The 20738-nt window shown below is 35.2% G+C and overlaps 3 protein-coding genes and 2 long non-coding RNA genes across 5 annotated transcripts; 2 read left to right on the forward strand and 3 right to left on the reverse strand.

Moving 5' to 3' along the window:
- Window positions 1-1021: 1021 nt before the first annotated feature.
- LOC147500602 (uncharacterized) lies at window positions 1022-1851 on the reverse strand. The gene is made up of 3 exons (XR_015194716.1): window positions 1765-1851; window positions 1261-1379; window positions 1022-1180 (listed from the first exon to the last, which is right to left on the reverse strand). It is a non-coding gene; the product is annotated as an uncharacterized LOC147500602 (long non-coding RNA).
- A 66-nt stretch (window positions 1852-1917) lies between these two features.
- LOC147500603 (uncharacterized) lies at window positions 1918-2614 on the reverse strand. Its single transcript, XR_015194717.1, has 3 exons — window positions 2392-2614; window positions 2225-2311; window positions 1918-2114 (listed from the first exon to the last, which is right to left on the reverse strand). It is a non-coding gene; the product is annotated as an uncharacterized LOC147500603 (long non-coding RNA).
- LOC147500604 (uncharacterized) lies at window positions 2615-8845 on the reverse strand (the record flags this gene model as incomplete). Its single annotated transcript, XM_086563662.1, is given in 4 exon segments — window positions 2615-3117; window positions 8355-8463; window positions 8508-8743; window positions 8746-8845. Coding segments are annotated over 4 exon segments (948 nt in total), but the record flags the coding sequence as incomplete, so codon positions are not given.
- Window positions 8846-14481: 5636 nt separating this feature from the next.
- On the forward strand, window positions 14482-18454 carry LOC147500605 (selenium-binding protein 2-like). The gene is made up of 7 exons (XM_086562212.1): window positions 14482-14823; window positions 15252-15447; window positions 16091-16318; window positions 16984-17215; window positions 17326-17433; window positions 17533-17804; window positions 18047-18454. Exons 1-7 carry the CDS (start codon window positions 14673-14675, stop codon window positions 18324-18326), a joined length of 1467 nt encoding a protein of 488 aa, XP_086418338.1. The 5' UTR covers window positions 14482-14672; the 3' UTR covers window positions 18327-18454.
- Window positions 18455-18849: 395 nt separating this feature from the next.
- Window positions 18850-19221, forward strand: RALFL32 (ralf-like 32). The gene has a single exon (XM_086563663.1). The coding sequence runs from the start codon at window positions 18850-18852 to the stop codon at window positions 19219-19221; it is 372 nt and encodes a 123-aa protein (XP_086419789.1).
- The last annotated feature ends 1517 nt before the right edge of the window (window positions 19222-20738 follow it).

The raw sequence follows: 20738 nt of genomic DNA on the forward strand, positions 1-20738 counted from the left end.
CTCACCAATAATCAGCAATAGAATATTTGATCATTATAAAAGAAGTGTTATACATAACTCGAACATCATTCCTCGCATTATGAGATCTTCATCTAAGTGGATGCATTCGAGAACCACATCCCCCTTGAAACTGGCATGGATATCTATCTTTATCGGTGTAAACTCTTCCTGTGTGAGATCTGGTCGGGATTAGGATATACATTAAGCGCTTAATGTGGAGAGTAGATGTACTTTCCGGTTTCAAACATCTAAGAGTTTTATACATGCCGTAGCGAGCATGTTTATTTGTTTTTGGTTTTGAAAATATAACTTTAGAACCTCTGGCGGTTGTGGATTAAGAGGAGGCGAAGATGAAGCAGTTCAGGAGCTTGCATGTATACCATTTCTAGAGTCGTTTGCTCCCAACTATCTTGCTACGTATAACAATAGACCGTGAGCATGAAAGCAAGGGGGGGCCACCCCCTCTCTCTCAAAGTGCATCGAAACACGAATGATATAACGAAAGTTAAGATCAAAGTTAAAGAGCAAATAATTGCTTTAAATCCATAAAAATGAACAAAGAAAACATAGAAGATAAATTGAAAATCACTCTGTAAAATGTGTCAATACCTATTACCCATAATGAAAGTTAAGAATGACTGGCCACAATTCCATTATTTGTCCACATGATTAAACTTTATACTTTAGCCATTGATCAAAGATTTTTAAATCCAGCTAATAGGTGGGATAATAGATCTCCTAAAACCTATGACAGATAATAGAGTCCAATAGAAAAAAGAGAGAAGGAAGCATGACCAAGAGAAGAGTTAACAATTTAGAATATCCAACACTTGCACATTGTTGAAAAAGTAGTGATGGACACCATTCTTTTCTTTTGACTTGCTTTCTTATAATAGTTAAAAACAATAAAGATACAACAACTTCTCTAAAACTCTTAAAACTACAAAGACTGGCTAAAGACATGCACAAAATGCTTAGCAGAGAGGAGGTCATTTTGCAATGGTATGACATGGCTCTCGTAGACAAATAAATACACTACTCAATTTAGCCAATTCAGCAGAAGTTGGAGCTGGTCACAACAATGACAGCAACAACAACATCAAACAATGCAGGTTTAACCAAAGTTCCTGCCCATCCTTTCATAACATTTCCATTTAGAAATGTTACGCTTAGCTACATCCTGCATACCCAACAAAAATCCGAGTTAAGAAATCGTCAACTGTGATGTTAGCATAATACATACACTGATGGGAGACGTACCTGCCTTAAGAGAATGTTATACAGTTTGTCCTTTGCTAGCTACTTCTTTCGGGTTGGTCTCTCTTGGAAATGCATATGTTTAACGATAGGGATAGAATGGACAATTAGAACCCCCAACACTAAATGAGAAAAAACCAAATTATTAATTACTAAACCACTACCCACAGCTTCAAGGCAAATGTTTGAAACCCTCAACCAATCAACCATATAACACACAAATAATTAACTAAATTTAAAAAATGAAAGGATAACATCAAATTTGTTAAGGAGGTCTAATATATAAATGACTTTTATTAGTACAACTAATATTAGTTTTTAGTTACTTAATACCAAATTTTCAATTACAAAACACTATAAGTAAGTAAGTAACAATTCTCATTTGATCAAAATATACATTGTTTACATATCCAACCGTACATGAAAGTATGAAACACCTCATAAAGGAAACCGGTAAACAGTATATGACATTCACATAAAAAAATCAAGGCCAATAGTAGTGCATACCTTGTCAAGAGTCTGTGTTGTAAGGGCATACAGTGGGGGAGCCACCAATTTCATCTTAACAGGACAATCCTCATTTCCAGAAACTTCTTGACTTTCAGCATGGCGACTGTAAAATGGAGAAGAATGGACGTATTATGGGCTACAACAACTAAAATTTGGGCAAATAAGCTAAACAAATCATATTAGCAAAAGAAACGAAACGAATTAAAGACAACAGTATGAGATCATGACCTTGATGTGAAGAACCACATCCATCTGAAAACATTTCATTTCAATGTCTGCTTGTATTTTCAGCGGCTATAGGGTCATGCGCCTCCTAATGTTGATTAAAAGAGCATCTTTAATCTCATCTGACACAGCGGGTACCAGCTTAGTCACATGTGTAGTGACAAATTGATAAGTTAAACACAAACAGAATACCTTCTACTACCAAATAATGAGTGGCGCGAATTGTAGTTACCTCCCTTCCATCTTGACCAACTTCCTTAATCTCGCGAGTAAGTGAGTTTAAAATGGAGTCAGGATCATTCACGATTAACCTGAATGCCTGGTTAAACAATAACACTTAAACCAATTTGCAATTCAGTCAACAACGTGACTTTAAGGTGAGCATGGTCTAAGAAATACCTCATATGCATGTCCATATTTTCGGTATAGAGGCCAACCAATACTGATATAGAGATCCTGCCGGAAGAAAATACAATCATATTATTAAGTAAACTAATAGATAACAACCAATAACTACACTAAACAATTAATTCTATAAACTAAATCAACAATTCATAGATTGAGGCTTCCAAATTGAACAAACTTCAACAATTCATAGGGGCTTTTATCCATTGCAGCCACGATGAACCCGTAACTGCATCAGCTGGCTTTGGGCTTTCATTGCTAAAGACGAGGACTTAAAAGGCGTAGAGAACTCATCCAATGGCTGCAACTCTTCAAACTTAGTAAATGTGACCAGCACCCTGATAGTAGGAACCACCGGAATAGCAACCTTAACAGGAAAAGTTCCTGGTGGAAGATTTGTAGTAAGAAGTTCTCTTAGACGACGGATTGCCTTGACCTTGTTTGCGAGAAAATCAAGCAAAGGAAGAAGTTCTTCTATCTGAAGCGGGAAATTGGGTGAAAGCCAGAGAATAGGTCTCAATCCTTTTTTGTACTCGCTCTCACAATGACTTTCCTTGTAGATGACTACTACCGAACTCAAAGATGGTTTTCTTGTATCCATTCCTCTACGGAGTTCATCCCCCTTCGCAGCAATATCTACTGAGTGCCTACCAAGTCTGTTTCTGGGAGGCGAATCCCCAAGGAGATCACTGACCTTCTCCTCCACACAAAGCGAACTCACTACACCAGAATTTGTGATTTGCGACGGTCAAAGTCCGTCGTTTTTCCTAATTTGCGACGGTTTTTAGTGTTAATCGCCCTGTCGTTAATATTTGCGACGGGTAAGGCCCGTCGTAAGTGGAATTAGAAAACGACTAACACATCTGTCGCAAGGTCGTCGCAAGAACAAAGACAGACAAAACCGTCGTTTTTCAAAAAAAGTATTTTAAAAAAAAATGTGCAGGCCAAATGACCTGCAACTGCTACACTAGTTGATTCAAAGGAAATCCCCGCCCTTATTTCACAATAGTTCTCATACCAACTAGGCAATTGGTCACATACCAAATTAAAAAAACATATTATAACTCCATTGTATAAATAGCATTACCTGCTAAGTGGCTCATTCAATCAACAATTTAAATAAACAAATAAAAAAAATCAAAAAGTTGTTAACTAAACTTCACAACAAATTATAGTCTTCAGTTTTCCATTACTTGCACCATATTCTCGATAAGCCCTTGTGTAGCATATAAGAACCTGCAACGACAAAAATTCTTTTAACAAGATATAACTTGATTCTAGGATCTAAAGATATGATATATTTAATAAACAAAAAATGTTATGTAAGGGCACCATGCCGAGTTCATCACACTTAAAGCCACGAAAAGCTAGAATATAGTTATTCTTAGACAATTCTAAACATGAAGTAAAACGGTCTTCTTCCGTTCAATACCACACACATAGCTACGTACACCTTAACATGCATCATAACCTTATAAAATAATAATTAGACTAACCCTTGATAAATCTAAATTCGAATATACCGATACGAAAAGATGACTTTAATTTGATCGGTTAGAACAATCAGTCCCTTATTAATTTTTATGCTTGCCTTCCATATTAATTTCCTTAATTATTGTTTACTCATAGTCTAGATAACGGTCTTTAAACATCAAGATCGTAACGTTACAAGTCTTATTTAACAAAAAACTAAAATCAAAAATCATATGCTGAAATTCTAACATGCACAGAAACAAGAGAAGCACAAATTAACTAAACCCCAATTCAAAAAAATTATTAACATTACCTTAGATATTGCTTGGATAATTAAAAATCGAACCTTCATTCCCTATAAATAGAGGGAGATATGTACAAAAAAGTACCTAATCAATGCCACAAATATCCTCACATAACTATAATAAAATCAATACGATTTCACTTAAATTGACTATAGCGTCTGTGATAGGAAAACAAAACGGAAGGTTTAAAAGCATATTGTTTACACTCATTTCATATATATCCCGTTTATGTGTACTTTCGATGAAAGCATATCCTCTTGGCTTATTTGTCGATTTATCGGTGACCATACTGAACTTGTGACACTTTCGAAAACAATACCTCTTCTTGGAGATATCCGGACTATGGAACAAAGTAATCACCTCATACCAACTACTTTTGTTTCTACTTTATAACCTAATAAAGCTTTCAAACTAAAATATCCTATATGGCACAGTGAGACAGGCACTATGCCTCACTAGCCATGCTCACCTTTTAAGGTGTAAAGCTTCGATCCAAGTTGGATGCATCACCACCATTGCAAGAGTTAGCAGGAAAACCAATGTACGGATCAACATCCTTAAGTTGGATGAAGCAATCTGACTACTTGGTTCTCACGCAGTCATCGATTCCACAAACATCTATATACCTAGATATACCCTTATGAGTTATGATTTAAGAATGATCAAAACATATATTAGGGATATTCCCTCACGAACGTAGAAACTTATATTTCAGATGTAACGATCATTCATTACGTCACAACTTGAAAAGAACTCCTCCATTGGAATCCAGATACATAACATAGGACCATTCTAATATGAATGCAAGCATAATTTTCCAAAATACTAGGTCATTTAGAAATATATAAAGTGATTACTTAACTTGATCCCCCAAAATTTCAGGGGCATCACATCGACAGTGCTAACGAGATCTTTTTGGTTTAAACAAGTAGCTCAAACTTACACTCAGCTGATTTTCAAAATAAAAAAATGACAAGTAATCATTCCATCTCACTTTAAGTTGTAAGCTAAATTATATTGTTTTTGAATATTGAGCAAGTTGTCATAACCCATGTTCAAATGCGTTGGTATAAATTTGAAGAAAGCGTATAAATTTGAAGAAAGCAGGTAACAAAGGGTTTAATGCAAGATACCTGTACTCATAAAAACAAGCACTTCTTTCATTTTTAGCTTTCCCCCAATTATTCCATCCCACATGTTTAATGCATGTGTCCATCCATGTGTATGCAAACACCACCCTCCCAAACGGTCCCCAGGGCCGCCCAAGATATGAGTACCCAGTCCCTCAATTCCCAGTAATTATACATCTGCAATGAAAATCACTATACACTGAAACATTGGTTTTGCAATGAAAATCACTACCATGAGGCATTAAGTTAAGAGCTTTCACAAAGAAAATTTTCTAACATAATTTACAAGACCAGACACCATAACATTGGTATTGAAGTATACATAGACACAAAATATGGCAAGTGGAACTTTGTTATATAACATTGCATAATGATATGTTCGCCCATACAACTGGCTGTAATAAAAAGTAATAACAAAAGTAAAAGACATAACTATTTTTTTCATTGAGAATGGAATTAGATGAACCTGCTGGTTCTTAAAATTCACATTACAATCCGGCGTTTGAAATTCTCCAACAAACAAATGAGGAAAACCTACACTAATCACAAACTCAACAAGTAAATGTTATGTAACTTTAACAATGGTAGCAACACGCACAACCCATCAAATATTGAGATGAACCAACTAGTATCAAGGTGACTTGAGTGGAATGTATGGTAGAGTGAGCAAATAGCAAAATGGGTGTCTCACGGTTTGCAAATCAAAATTGGTCTTGCTACGAAAGTTTCATTCAATGTCACACTCTTAATGACCAAGCATATACTTTCAACCATGATATGTATGATCAATTGAATAATTTACAAGGCAGAGTCGATATCGGTTAAACGCAATATCACAAACTTGAACTCAATTGCCGGTACATACTAGATAAGAATAGCAAGTAAAGATAAGCAAGTTGCATGAGATAAAACGTTCATTTTGATCTTGTGGATTGTCTCACGAAAAGATAATACAACACATATGTGATTCTAAAGAACGGATGGATCATTCATGACAAGAAGACTTCTTTTAAGAAGACTTCAAGAGAAGAATGCTTTGAAGTTAAGATCTCATAAGACGATGCCCTAAAATAGTCATTATAGTGACTCGAACATCTTTATAAATAATAATAGAATATTCGAGGCGCTCTCGGTGTGAAAGGATGGTCGAATGTCGATAGTTCCACAAACTATCCGACAATGGTGTGATGCATCCAACTTAAAACCAATGTACGGATAAGCGGATATGTGTTGTATCCTTAAGTTGGTTCGCAGGAAAACCAATGTATAGATCATCAGATAGTTCCACAGATCAGCAGACGAACACTTCCTATGATCCCTCCTCAAGACTAGATGATATCAAGAGCTGAAAAAGATTTGTAACTTAAGCGTATATAAACACTCATTTCATCATTTCCACATAAGATATATAAACAAGCACCTACAAAGTGTATATACCTAATAATTAACATTATTTCATGTAAATGACTCGGTCCTTTACATGTAAATTGCACAACATATTATACTTCTATATTGCTCCTTCACTACTCGTAATTTCAATATACCAAAGCCTTCTATCACAACCCATAGTTCGTCTTCTTAGTACACACTAGTAGTCTTACTGTATAACTACCTTTAGTCACTATGCATTTTACAAATTTATTTACATCTAGTTACACTCTTGCCCCGAGATAGAGTCATTGAGCTATTTGGTCATGAGCAAGGCATTCTGGTTTCCCAACTGACATCTTGGTCTTCCTATGACAACGACTTAAGGGCCACCTTAGACAACACGATTACGTTGACTACATTTTCCCAATCAAATAATCCCAACTTACATACTAAAATCAAAATGACAATATTAATATAAATAATATAGATAAAAAGAAAAACACTAAACAAATTCAATAAATTAGAAAAATAATAATAATAACAATATATATACCTTTTTTCTCAAAATGTGAATAACAAATGTCCGGATACGGATCACTTCCAAAGAAAAAGTTGAGAACGAAAGCATAATATCTAAGCCTTCTCTTTAGCGGTAGTAGCAAAGCTTGATCAAGGAGAGAGGCGACTCGATCCTAGTAGCAATGAGCCCAACTTTCTATCCCGGAGGGGCATCATGACTAACAGTACTAGCATGCACAATGTGCTGGTGATTACCACCACCATGAGGATGCTTAACGGATTCATAGCAACACCATGGACCTTGGGCCAACGGTTCCTCTTCACCTGTATTTGTGATAAGCGTTTCCTGCCTTCAACAATATATATACCTGACAACGAGCAACGGCGTCGAAATGAGCAGCCAAAATATATATGGGCAAGTTTACCTTTACCTTCATTACCCCCATTGACAATCCAACACACCGCATACTTGACTCAACTATCCGACACGTTCTTGAAACAAATCTTTCATCGCATTTGCTTGCTCTCCAAACAATTGATGGGCATTCGAGAAGCTGTTGCTACTACACATTCCTTTCTATTATAGCATTTTAGAAAAACAGCATTCGAGAAGCTGCTCCTCTTTTGAGGAGTTGAGAATAGTGGGGCATTGGAATTGAGCTTCACCGTGGACAACTGCGTGCTTTGAGACGAGGTTTTCAGAAAGAGGAATAGAAATGGGGATGTACTAATTTTGATTGAAATGTTTTCATTGGATGAATAACTAGGGCTAAATAAAGGATTTTGAAATGGTTCTTCTTCCATTCCGAATCGATCCCCAGGAGAGAAGAATGCTTCTTCACCCAAATCAAGGGATTATGGGGCAGCTTCCACAGACAGAAAGGCAGAAGAGGATTTTTTTTTAGGTTCAAGTGAAGTAGAAACACGGGTCCAAAGAAAAGGGAATTTTGGAAGGCGACGAAAAATGTTTGGGATTACGACGGCTGGGTTTCATGTTTTCTATTATGACCAGGTCAAATCTTTAAAGAGTCCTGGACTTCCTGGACTTTGTCCTTGCGACGGTTTTGAAGAGTGTACGATGGGTATACAAGTACTTTATTAAGGACAGTAAAATCAGTCTTATAGGTTCGTCCTTAATCCACAATTCTGGTGTAGTGACTTCTAGGAGGAAGCAACTTTTTTTGTGTCTTGGGCTTGGCTTCCCGTTTTCTCCATCCACCAAATCAACCTTTCTTCTCCTGCTTAGCCTCATCTGGCCTTTCTGACTCGTCGCGTCTTCAATATATATATATATATATATATATATATATATATATATATATCTTTGCTCATAGCAACTATGCCGATGAGCAATAAACCCATCAGAAATCCCATTCTTTGGCATCGACTCTGAAGAATCTATCTTAAGGGCAACCTCCAATTGACTCTTCTCATCCTCTGTCAACAGATCACCATAATCACTCTCCGTCTCATTTTCATTGCAAGACGAGAAAAATTCATCGTCTGTCATAGCTACCCGTCTAGACTTGATGCTCACAACCACGTTCGCATATCATAAACTTTAGCTTTCCCTTTGCTTGAACCATTTCCGTCTTTTCTTGCCTTCTCCAAGTTAAGTGTGGTAAAAGCCACTGCGGTAATGCGAGACATTGTAGTGACTTATTGTTGAACCTCTGCATCGTACCTTGTGTGAGATTATGCAAAGTGAACCAGGGAAACGAGGCTGAAAGATGAAGAATATGAAGAGCAGACAATAAACATACCCAAGCGATGAAGAGCAGATAAAGAAAGTTGATGTCTCAAAGAAAGCATCGTTACTCTTGTAAAATGGTGCCAGCGCAAACAAATTGGAAACCAAACTTGTTCCCTAAACACAATTTAAAAGTAAATTAAAAAAATAATAATCTAACCTCTTCCATGTGGAGAGGGATTTTCAAGATGAAGAAGAGATGTTGCTGAATATGATTTTTTTCTTTGGGAAAGTATCGAAACGGTTGGTTAACTGAAAACTTGGGGCAACAGATTAAAAGTATTGAATGATAAAGGCACTATTCTGTGACTGGAACAAAAAAAAAATAGAGAAGGAAAAAGTAAGAAATAGAACAATACGAAAATTGCAGACAAATTTGAAGAAATAAACAAAATTCCTACCTATGCGCTTTAGAGTAGATTTCAATTCATAAATTCAATCAGCAGAGGAATGACAAATATGTTTTGAGTGGAATGACAGAGTTCTTTTTGTCTTAAATTCGGGAGGGAGCGAACTTAACAGGCTTTAATTGGGATTGGGAATATCAGGAACGGAGAAGACGAACGAACGGTTTAATTTGCTTTTAATTGGGAAACCGCGAAACAGTGTTTCTGTTTTATGAATACGTTGAGTTTTATAGTCCGATTTACGGGAATACGGGAGCTAATGGCCAATTTACCCTTCGAACATGAACTGTAGAAAATTTCGTGGGTGAAACTTTCAGGTACCCTTTTAATTTAAAAGATTGGATTAAAATCAAGAATACATGGACTAATAAAGGGCAGCTAGTTTTCCCATTATATATAAGATACAGAGAGAATTAATGATGGAGAATAAAATCAATTTTCTCTGTGTATATATACAAAGGATTTTACTCTTTATCTTTATTTTACTCTATATATATACAAAATAAAACTAGTTTTTGAACCCGTCCTACGAACGGGTGCCGTTATATTAAATTATTCTAAAAAATATTAACAATTATACATAGCTATGAGATATATATGATAATTATATTAATCACCCATTCATATTTATTGCACTACTCTCAATAAAAAAGAAAACGTCAAACCTTGATAAAACCTATTGGCTTCTTTTAGCTGTTAGGTTTAACAATTGAAGTTTGATTGAAGTTTTATGAGAATGCTCAATGTGGCGAAGATGATATTGAAACTACTTGAATAGTAAGACACTCTCAATCATAATAAAAGAATTATGATAAACATTATTTAAAATGCAAAATTATACTTGTTGAGACATTATATTCCCCCTACAAATAATACAATTATGTTTCGAGGTTAGTTCAATGCATTTGCATCAAGCTTTCGATTTTCTGTTAATTATTCATTGAGGTTAGTTCAATATAGTTATTGCATCTAGTTTCTGATTTCCCATAAATTATTTTTTGAGGTTAGTTCAATGCAGTTGCATCAAGTTTTCGATTTTCCGTTAATTATTCTTTGAGATTAATTCAGTGCAGTTGCATTAAGTTTATGATTTCTCGTTAGTTATTCATTAAGGTTAATTTAGTGCAGTTGCATCCAGTTTTCGATGTTTCTTTAATTAGTTTTTAATATTACTTCATTGCATTTCCATCCAGGTTCCAATTTCTCATTAATTACTCTTTCAGATTAGTTCAATACATCTGCATCCAGTTTCTGATTTCTAGTTAATTATTTTTAGAGGTTAGTTCGATGTTCAATGCATTTGCATCTAGTTTCAAATTTTTGGTTATTTATGCTTTGAAGTTAGTTCGACCAGTTACATCCGATTTCTGATTTCTAGTTAACTATTCTTTGAGATTATTTCAACGCATTTGTATCAAGTTTCTGATTTCCAGTTAAATATTCCTCAAGATATTGCATCCAATTTCTGATTTACCATTAGTTAATCTTTGATTTTAGTTTTATGCAATTGTATTTACGATTTTACATTAATTATTCTTTGAGGTTAGCTCAATGTAGTTGCATCCAATTTTCGATTTCTAGTTAATTGTTCTTTGAGGTTAGTTCAATATAAAGTTTCCGATTTCCCGTTAATTATTTTTTGAGGTTAGTTTAATGTAGTTGCATCAAATTTATGCTTTCTTGTTAATTATTCATTAAGATTAGTTCAATGCGGTTGCATCTATTTTTCGATGTTTTAGATTAATTAGTCTTTGAGATTAGTTCATTGCATTTGCATACGGTTTCGACTTCCGTTAATAACTCTTTGAGGTTAGTTCAATATATATGCATCAACCATCAATATATATATATATATATATATATATATATATATATATATATATATATATATATATATGCATCTAGTTTTTGATTATTTATGTTTTGAGGTTAGTTCGATGCAATTACATCCGGTTTTGATTTTTTGTTAACTATTCTTTGAGGTTATTTCAATGCATTTGCATCTAGTTTCGATTTCCGCCAATTATTTCTATGCGGTTAGTTCAACGATTTGCATTCGGGTTTTTATTTTCTATTAATTATTTTTTAGATTAGTTTAATACATTTGCATCCAGTTTTCGATTTCCCGTTAATTATTATTTGAAGTTTGTTTGATGTATTTGCATACCGTTTCCAATTTCCGATTAAATATTTTTCAAGGATTTGCATCCAATTTCTAATTTATCGTTAGTTATTTTAAATGTCGTTAGTTTATTAGGTTACATCCAGGTTTGATTTTTAGTTAATTACTTTTTGAGTATGGTTTATTATATTTACATAAAGTTTCCGATTTCCTTTTAATTACTCTTTGAGCTCAGTTCAATGTATTTGAATCCAGTTTCTGATTTTCTTTTAATTATCCAATGTAGTGTGTAATATCAACTTCAAACAGGACATAAAAATAAATTATGTTTGATTTACTATGTGGGATAATTTAAATTATTCTGAAAAATATTTGCAACTATATATGCAGAACTATTATATATGAATATTATATTGATCACTCATCCAAATTTCTTATAACGTGAAAACCCCACTATCCATTAAAAAAAAAGAACTCACCCTTGATAAAACCCTTCAACTTCATTTTGTTGTTTAATAATAAAAGTTTGATTAAAGTTTTGTGAGATTGCTTAATAAGGTGAAGTTCATATTGAAGCTACTTGAATAGCAAGGCGTTCCCAATCATACGAAAAAAGATAAGATAAACACTATTTTAAATGCAAAACTATACTTATCGAGACATTCCTACAACATATAACACAACTATATTTTGATGTTAGTTTAATGCCTCCTCCAATTGGTGATCAAATTAAGGTCAACATAGATGGGGCTTCTAGAGGGAACCCATGTCTAGCTAGGTTGAGTGGATCCTTTAGAAATGTTTATGGTGATTTTGTCTTACTCTTGAGCAAGGGTATCGAAATTGCAGACAACTATACAGCCGAGTGCATGGCTATATTGGAGAGTGTGGAGCTTGCCCTTTCAAAAGGATGAAGTAATCTCTAGGTGGAATCATATTTGGCAGCAGCTGTCACAGCTTTTAACTCATGGGGCATCCCTTGGCAACTCCTATGTAGATGAAAAATTTGCACGACGAAGGTGCAAAGCTTGAAAGTGTAGCACAACTGGAGAGAGGCTAACCTAGTCGCAGACCAGGCGGCAAAATTTGGATCTTTCTTAGCTGAGAATGAGACTTTTGTATCAAATGGCAAACCCCCATGGTTATATGAATGGGAGGTTCCATATGGTTGCTATTTTAGAATATCTTGAACCTACATCGTATAGCATGTAGGTTCTACCACTATTACAATTCTTTTATTTCGTTTTTCTTTAATTCAATTCAATTTACACTTCATCGAGAAAAAAAAATGTTAGTTTAATGCATTTGCATCCAGTTTCTGATTTTTCAATTCCATTATTTATTTTTTGATGATAGTTCAATGCAGTTGCATTTAGTTTTCAATTTCCCGTTATTTATTTTTTGAGGTTAGTTCAATGCGGTTAGTTCAATGCATTTGCATCAAATTTCCTATTAATTGTTCTTTGAGGTTAGTTCAATGCATTTGCATCCAATTTCCGATTTTCCGTTAATTACTCATTGAGATTATTTTAATGCATTTGCATCCAATTTTTGATTTCTCGTTTAATTTTCCACTGTAATTTGTTTTGTTTTGGTATATATATATATTATAAAATTATAAATTACATTATAATGTTGATTTTTTTTATATAAATTCAGAAATTTGTCGTAATTACTATGGTTTTTGAAATCCTTAACGATGACTAAATGTCTAAATCCCAAAGTGGATGATGCATTAAATCTATCCAACTTTATTTGTTTAGGCCCATATAGACATATAGTACAAACAATACAATTTTATTTGTTGTCCGCTTAGTTTTGAGTGTACACTGTTACTTATTTTATGATTAGTTGACTTTTATTTTTCCTTTTTGTCTCAGTCACATGTGTGGTTAACAAATGTAGAAACTAAATATTCAAGCAACTCAATTTATTTTTTCCTTCGTTATTTCATTGTCTTTTTCTAAAAAAAAAATTTGTTATGTTAAACTTCACCTAAATTTTTCCTTTTTGTCCCAGTCACATGTGTGGTTAACAAATGTAGAAACTAAATATTCAAGCAACTCAATTTATTTTTTCCTTCATTATTTCATTGTCTTTTTCTAGCAAAAAAAAACTTTGTTATGTTAAACTTCACCTAAGATTAGTATGGAAACTATTCTTCGTAGCGTAAGGGTTTTAGGAAAATCGTTTTTGATTGGAAACGATTGTTTTTAAGAATTTAGTTTTTGTGCCATATTTTTTCATAATTAAATATTTATAGTGTTTAGGAAAAATTGGAGAATCTATGAAAATCTAGATAGGATTGTTTACTTCTTTATATCATATTTTTTTTACTAATTAGTAATAGAGTTTAGAAAAAATTGTTTCATATTAGTCTCCTACTTTTTAGTAATTAGTCAAAAAATTTTACAAAATATTGGAGACTCGGTCCATGCTCAAAAAATAGAGCAAAGAGGGTACAACTATAATATATATCTAAAGATAAAAATAGAGAATAAAATTCTTTATATATATACAGAGAGAATTAATGATAGAGAATAAAATCTGTTGACTTTAGCTAAGTTTTTAAAGGTATAGTTAGCCATTGGACTCATCCTAAGAATTCTCCTTTTTTCTATTAGCCACACAGTGATTTCAACCTTGAGTGGTTGGACGCAATGCATTCCATGCATTACAACAAAGCATTGATAAATGTCTTTATCGGTTTTGTAAGAAAACTCAATTGCGGATTAGGCGATGAACTGAACTTTTTTTAATAGAACAATCGGTTGACAATGTTACTTCTAAAGTTCTAAGAAAGACCGGAATTGTTTTAAGGTGCACGAGATCTTCATTTATTGAATTTAACGCAACATTTATTGAATTTAAGGTGCACGAGATCCCACTAAAGACGGCAACGAAAAATACAAGTGACGCACAGCACTGATCTGCATACGTGTCATAATCTGGACCAAACAGATACATCACTCGTAGACATATTTTATAAGAACAAAAAGATAAACATAACGCAATCAGAACCTCATATTTCTTCAATGAGATACGTCGTACCTGGACATATATCACAAAGAAGTATATATTAATAAAGCCCCATATAATCCTGCCACCTTTAGAAAAACAAGACAGTGCATTATCCCTGCCAGTTTAGCCGGTAAAAGGATCGGAGCAGAGAAAATAATATAATTAAATAAAGGGGAGATGGCTAGTGTCGCAGTGGAATACACAACTGTGGGGGAGATTAGTGGAGGAGGAGGAGGGTGTTGTAAGAATGGGCCAGGGTATGCTACTCCTCTTGATGCCATGTCTGGTCCCAAAGAAGCTCTTCTCTATGTTACCTGTGTTTATTCAGGTAACTCAAAAAAAAAAAAAAAAAATCTTATCTTTATTTATTTATTTCTTGATTAAATTACAGAAATTCTTTGTTTGGGACCAGTAGTAGTGTGTGGCAGTTTACTATATTTGGATAAAGTAATCTTCCAAATTGGTAACACTGACCAATTTTGACCAATGATCTTGAGATCTTGACCAATTTAATAAATTACTTGCTTTGTGAAAAAAAAATGAGTGATCTTTGAAACCAGGATAATTTCGTCAATTTATCATATGATAAAAAATGTACATGTTGCATTTTTTTTGTTGTTGTTTTATGTTACACTAAATGCCTGACCACAATGCAACCTCAGCTGAAACTGAGTATTAACGTGGAATAGATTGGTTATCATAAAATATAATTCAAAGTTAGTCTGATAATTGTGTGCATGTTTGTCATCCATATAGGGACAGGAAGAGAGAAACCTGATTACTTAGCTACAGTGGATGTTGATCCAAACTCGCCTACTTATTCAAAAGTCATCCATAGGCTTCCAGTGCCACACATTGGCGATGAACTTCATCATACTGGCTGGAATTCGTGCAGCTCTTGCCATGGAGATGCTTCAGCTAAACGGCGTTTTCTGGTCATGCCGTCATTGGTGTAAGACTCGAACTCATGCCATAAGCGGCATATTATTTGGAATATGATCTTCCCCGTAGAGCCAGATGACTCAATATCCAAATTAAGTGATCTCTATTAATAAATAGATCCCCATGCTAGCAAAAAATCGTTAATCGGTGCACCAAGTGGCTATTATTGAAAGAAAGAGCCTTGAAAATATTAGTTATATTGATTACCTATTGTTCCGAAGCGACACATTTTCTCACTTATCTAAATTTAGCCTTCACTTTCATGACGATATTCATGAGCTTATATATCCTCAGGCATGCCGTCTCTCCTAAATTCCTCGGAGTTTCTGTTACTAGAGGTGCAGAGTATATTAGTTTGCATTATAGATACGATTAGCACTGTCAACTGTCAAGCCTTTAGCTCAGCAAAAGATCTTGTATACCTTCCAATTTGAGAATTATCTGGTTACTTGATTCCATATTCAACATATAGCTGACGTTTTGAAGAAACTTCACATCTTGTTGAACTTCAGCCATATCATGTAGGCTAGACAAATCTGAATCTCTTCTCCAGTAGTTGATACTTAGTGATTAACATGAAGATATTACTATTTGTGTGTACCATATTTCTCTGAATCTGCCTCCATAAATAGCCGTGTTCTATGCTCTTTCAGGTCTGGTCGCATATATGTTGTTGACACACAAAAGAATCCCAAGGCTCCTTCTTTGCATAAAGTTGTTGAGCCCGAAAGTATCATTCAGAAGACTGGATTAGCTTATCCCCATACTTCCCATTGCCTTGCTTCTGGCGATATCTTGGTGTCTTGCCTTGGAGATAAAGATGGAAATGCCGAGGGAAATGGGTTTCTACTTCTTGATTCAGAGTTCAATGTGAAAGGGAGGTTAGTTGGAATGTTTTCACTCAATCTAGTGGAAGTAGATGTTTACCATCCACACTGTGAAGTATAAGAATTGTAGTCTCAAATAAACATGAAAAACTACATTACTAGAAAAACAAATCATGTGAACGTCTAGGGATCAGACTGAATCTCTGACAAACAGCCTATTGTGAGAACTATGGTGGTCCCTTTTGATTTCTCTTAAAAAATGCAATACATCTCAGATGAGAGTACGTTCGAGATATTTATATATATTGCAGAGGGCTTGTGATGGAAACTTAAACATCTGTGTCCAGGCATAATCAAGTTCCATAATCATTAAATCCTGTTGTTGATAGATATATGACGTACAGATATGGCATCCATTTATCTAAATCTTTACGTAAGATGATTATATTGTCTTTTGAGTGTTCAAAACATTATGTCAAAACCTTGAATTCTATATGGGTTACCAACAAATGTACCACTATATTGCAATCCTGGCGTATAATATATTGGATCCTATATGATGGACATGGACCTATATTCAGCATAACTAATTGGATGTAGCATGTCTTGTTAAGAAAGTGAGCTACGTTTAGGTCGTTCGAGTAACATTTTGGCTTAACTACACCATACCTGTTCAGCAGATTGCATATTCTAACTACACTATACGTCTCATTATGTAGGTGGGAGAAACCTGGTCATAGTCCTCTTTTCGGTTATGATTTCTGGTACCAACCCCGACATAAGACAATGATCAGCTCATCATGGGGAGCTCCGTTAGCTTTTACAAAAGGCTTTGATCTCCAACATGTTGCTGATGGTCTATATGGACGACATTTGTGCGTATATAGTTGGCCTGATGGTGAACTGAAACAGACAATGGATCTGGGCAATACAGGGCTCATACCCTTGGAGGTTTGTACTCAGCAAACCCTGTTTTGTTATTTTGGTTCAATTTTGTTCTGTGCCCAAAACTGTGTTTAGCATGTGTTTTGGTCTACTGATTTAATTGCATCATCTTGCAGATCAGGTTTCTTCATGATCCTTCTCGAGATACAGGATATGTAGGGTGTGCGCTAACAAGTAACATGGTCAGATTTTTTAAGACTGCTGATGGATCATGGAGCCATGAGGTAATGTATACCTTTTTGCCTAACAGCAATTTGTGATTTTGTTTTTCTATTTTTCAATGTTCTCATTGATCTTCAAGATGCTCCCGATTTGTTTTCCAGGTTGCAATATCGGTGTCGCCTTTGAAGGTTAAGAACTGGATTCTTCCAGAAATGCCAGGCCTTATTACTGATTTTCTCATCTCTCTTGATGACCGCTACCTCTACTTTGTTAACTGGCTCCATGGAGATGTCAGACAATATAACATTCAAGACCCTAAGAAGCCTATCTTGTCAGGCCAAGTATGGGTTGGGGGACTGATTCAAAAGGGAAGCCTCGTTGTGGCAGAAGATGAAGATGGGAAAGAAACTCAATTCAAGTTCCAGAAATCAAGGTATTTCTGTGATATTCAATACTCGAAACCTTCTCTTGGTAATCCTAGTCATTTTACTCATCAGCCACAACAGAAACAACACCGGCAATGGGAATAATATATGCTATTGGATTCCGCATTGATGGTGTTCAAACATTATTTATTTCTGATGGAAGTTTTTTGGCTTTACCCTTAAGAGCCCATGAACTTATTATGTGCCTCGATGATGACACTAACTATAATGCTATATTTATTCTTTTCAGGAAACCGACTGAGGGAGGACCACAAATGATTCAGCTGAGCTTAGATGGGAAGCGGCTCTATATTACTAATTCGCTTTTCAGCGCTTGGGATCGCCAGTTTTATCCAGAGATGGTAGAGAAAGGCTCCCACATGTTACAAATTGATGTCGACACAGAGAATGGGGGCCTAGCAATAAATCCAAACTTCTTCGTTGATTTCAGTCAAGAACCAGAAGGCCCATCCCTAGCCCATGAAATGAGATATCCTGGTGGTGACTGCACTTCAGATATTTGGGTTTAAGAATTGGAAGCTGTGTGATAAGTTGAGGGTTACTGTGCTACGTTCTGTATCTGGATTCTATAGTTTGCCACAGATGAATGTTTGTACAAAACCTTGCATTCAATAAAATACTTGGCATTGGTATATTAGTTCAACTATTGCCATGCCACAAAATACATATTTAAGATGTGGCAAATTGTTGACAATTTTCGCATTTTGTTTTATTATGGTGGAAATGATTTAGAATCTCAGTCCACTAAAACGCCCATCATTTTCACGTGAAAGCTTTCACATTATATCAAGCGAGGCCTAATTTCATGCCATAATGATAGTCATCGAAAGCATTTGCTTTTTGGGTTTCTGTCTGTAATCAAGTAGTCTTGACGTCTTGTAGTCCCACTTCTTCAAGTGGTATTCCCACTATCTCTTGAAAAGCCGAGTTGTTTCAAGTGGTATTCCCACTATCTCTTGAAAAGCCGAGTTGTTTTTATATAAAGTGATTCAATATTTCAATGCAACAAGAAGTGAGGAGTGAGCACAAGGAATGAACACCAAGCAGTCCAGAAGGTCTTTCCCTTCCTTCATTCCTCTGCCTATTATTGCAGGTTTCCTACTATTATTTCTCAAAGTAGCTGCTTATAACACAAGTAGTGATGATGCATTACCAGCACCATGCAATCTGTCAGTGGCAGAATGTATGGCAGATGATGAGATGCTAATGGAGTCAGAGATAAGTAGAAGGTTTCTTGCTGGAAATTCGCCCATCATCAGCTATGGATCATTAGCACCGAATCAACCTTCGTGTCGGGGTGGTACAAGAGGTCAATCCTATTCAAGCAGTGGCTGCCTCCCTCCACCATCAAATCCTTATCACACAAGCTGCTCCAAGATATACCGATGTCGGGGTGGTTCTTAGAGCCTAATCTATGTATGTGGCGGGCTTAACTAAATGTTGTTTACTCTACGTATTTGCTTCCGGACTCGTGATGAAAAGTAATTAAGGTGGGATTTTTTGTTTGGCAACTAATTAAGGTGGGATTGTTATTGACTTTATTTTGATTGAGCTTTATACATCAGATTGTGATTTATGGGATTTCAAATCCATTTTATTAATTGAACATGTATGTTCTCGAGTGAATGAAAATCAATAGATCAATGACTTCCAACTGTACTTGATCCCAAGCAATATATTTGGGTATGAAGGCAACTTCAAAACCGAAGTCCAGTCTCATTTTTTCCCAACCATCATCTCCTTCACCATTTCCAAAAATATTACTTCCGACCCTCAACTGATGCGTTTTGGCAAATCTTGCTGAAACAGTACTATTTCAATCTTTCAACCTTATATATATTAGCTTTATATGGCTTCGGTTTGATTGATAAAACTAGCCCTTATTACTACACGTAATTGTGCTGGTAATTGCATATTTGGGCGTCAGGAAAGTGAGGAAACGGTAACAGTTTCAAGTACTGAAAGTAAATTTTATCCCATGCTTTATAATCTTATATATTTATGTTCTCTGGAAGGCTTTTATAATCCTATTCGAGTTCAAGACCTTAGATAGGGCATTTACATATACTAGCTAGCACTAATCATGATGTATGTATTGAAGTAAATCGTATCATTTCACTAAAATCCCGTAGTATGTATATTTATATGCACTGGCCGGATAATGATCAGGACTGATTATGGCTCAATAGCATTTTCACTACGAAACCAAAAGTAATTTCTCCTTATCTGGAGCTGAAACCCTTAATACCCTAACACCAATAATGGACCAAATATCCATTCGATCAAGTGGACAGTGGGAATCGTTTTAGCTCAATGTCCTAAGTGTAGGGCCATATGCCCATATGGATATCTTAGGTCTGTATGTGGTAAGGATCCCTCAAAATGAAGATCAACTTAACTCACACCGACACAAAAACAAAAAACACATGTTGATGCCTATGATCATGGAGCATTATGTTAGTAAATCAAAATTTTGTTCTAGATTGCTATATTACTGTTTAAAACCATTGAGGATTTCAAGTTCTCAAATTCAATCACCATAGCTTGTACATTATTCACAGATAATCATTATTGTAGCCTTGTAGGAGCACAATTCAAATTACACAAGATTATATAAATAACGTGAAAACAAGTCAACCAAACACATCCAATTTTGCCTTGGGCATTACGATACTTACATTACTTCATCCTTACTTGCACCCGTAATAGTGGGAGCACCCGGGACGATAGTTGTTTGCTCGACGAGGAGCACAATGATAAGGATCTCCACGTGCTCCATTAGAACAAGCTGAATCCGCCTTAAGAGGAGGATAAGTAATGAAGTGGGCATATCCCTGTGCCGCAAGAATCCTTCTACTTATCTCTGAATCCATCAACAACCCATCCTCTTCATTACACTCTGCAATAGAACCATTGCAAGG

The sequence above is a fragment of the Coptis chinensis genome, chromosome 5 (assembly GCF_015680905.1).
Source record: "Coptis chinensis isolate HL-2020 chromosome 5, ASM1568090v1, whole genome shotgun sequence".
In the NCBI taxonomy this organism is placed as follows: domain Eukaryota; kingdom Viridiplantae; phylum Streptophyta; class Magnoliopsida; order Ranunculales; family Ranunculaceae; genus Coptis; species Coptis chinensis.

What these genes read in the sequence shown, in the direction of transcription:
- LOC147500605 (XM_086562212.1), top strand. Translation starts at nt 14,673, where the DNA reads ATGGCTAGTGTCGCAGTGGAATACACAACTGTGGGGGAGATTAGTGGA. An exon ending in CTGGTCATGCCGTCATTGGT is followed by an intron (nt 15,448 to 16,090) that starts GTAAGACTCGAA and finishes ATGCTCTTTCAG; the next exon opens with GTCTGGTCGCATATATGTTG. An exon ending in TTCAAGTTCCAGAAATCAAG is followed by an intron (nt 17,805 to 18,046) that starts GTATTTCTGTGA and finishes TATTCTTTTCAG; the next exon opens with GAAACCGACTGAGGGAGGAC.
- RALFL32 (XM_086563663.1), top strand. Translation starts at nt 18,850, where the DNA reads ATGAACACCAAGCAGTCCAGAAGGTCTTTCCCTTCCTTCATTCCTCTG.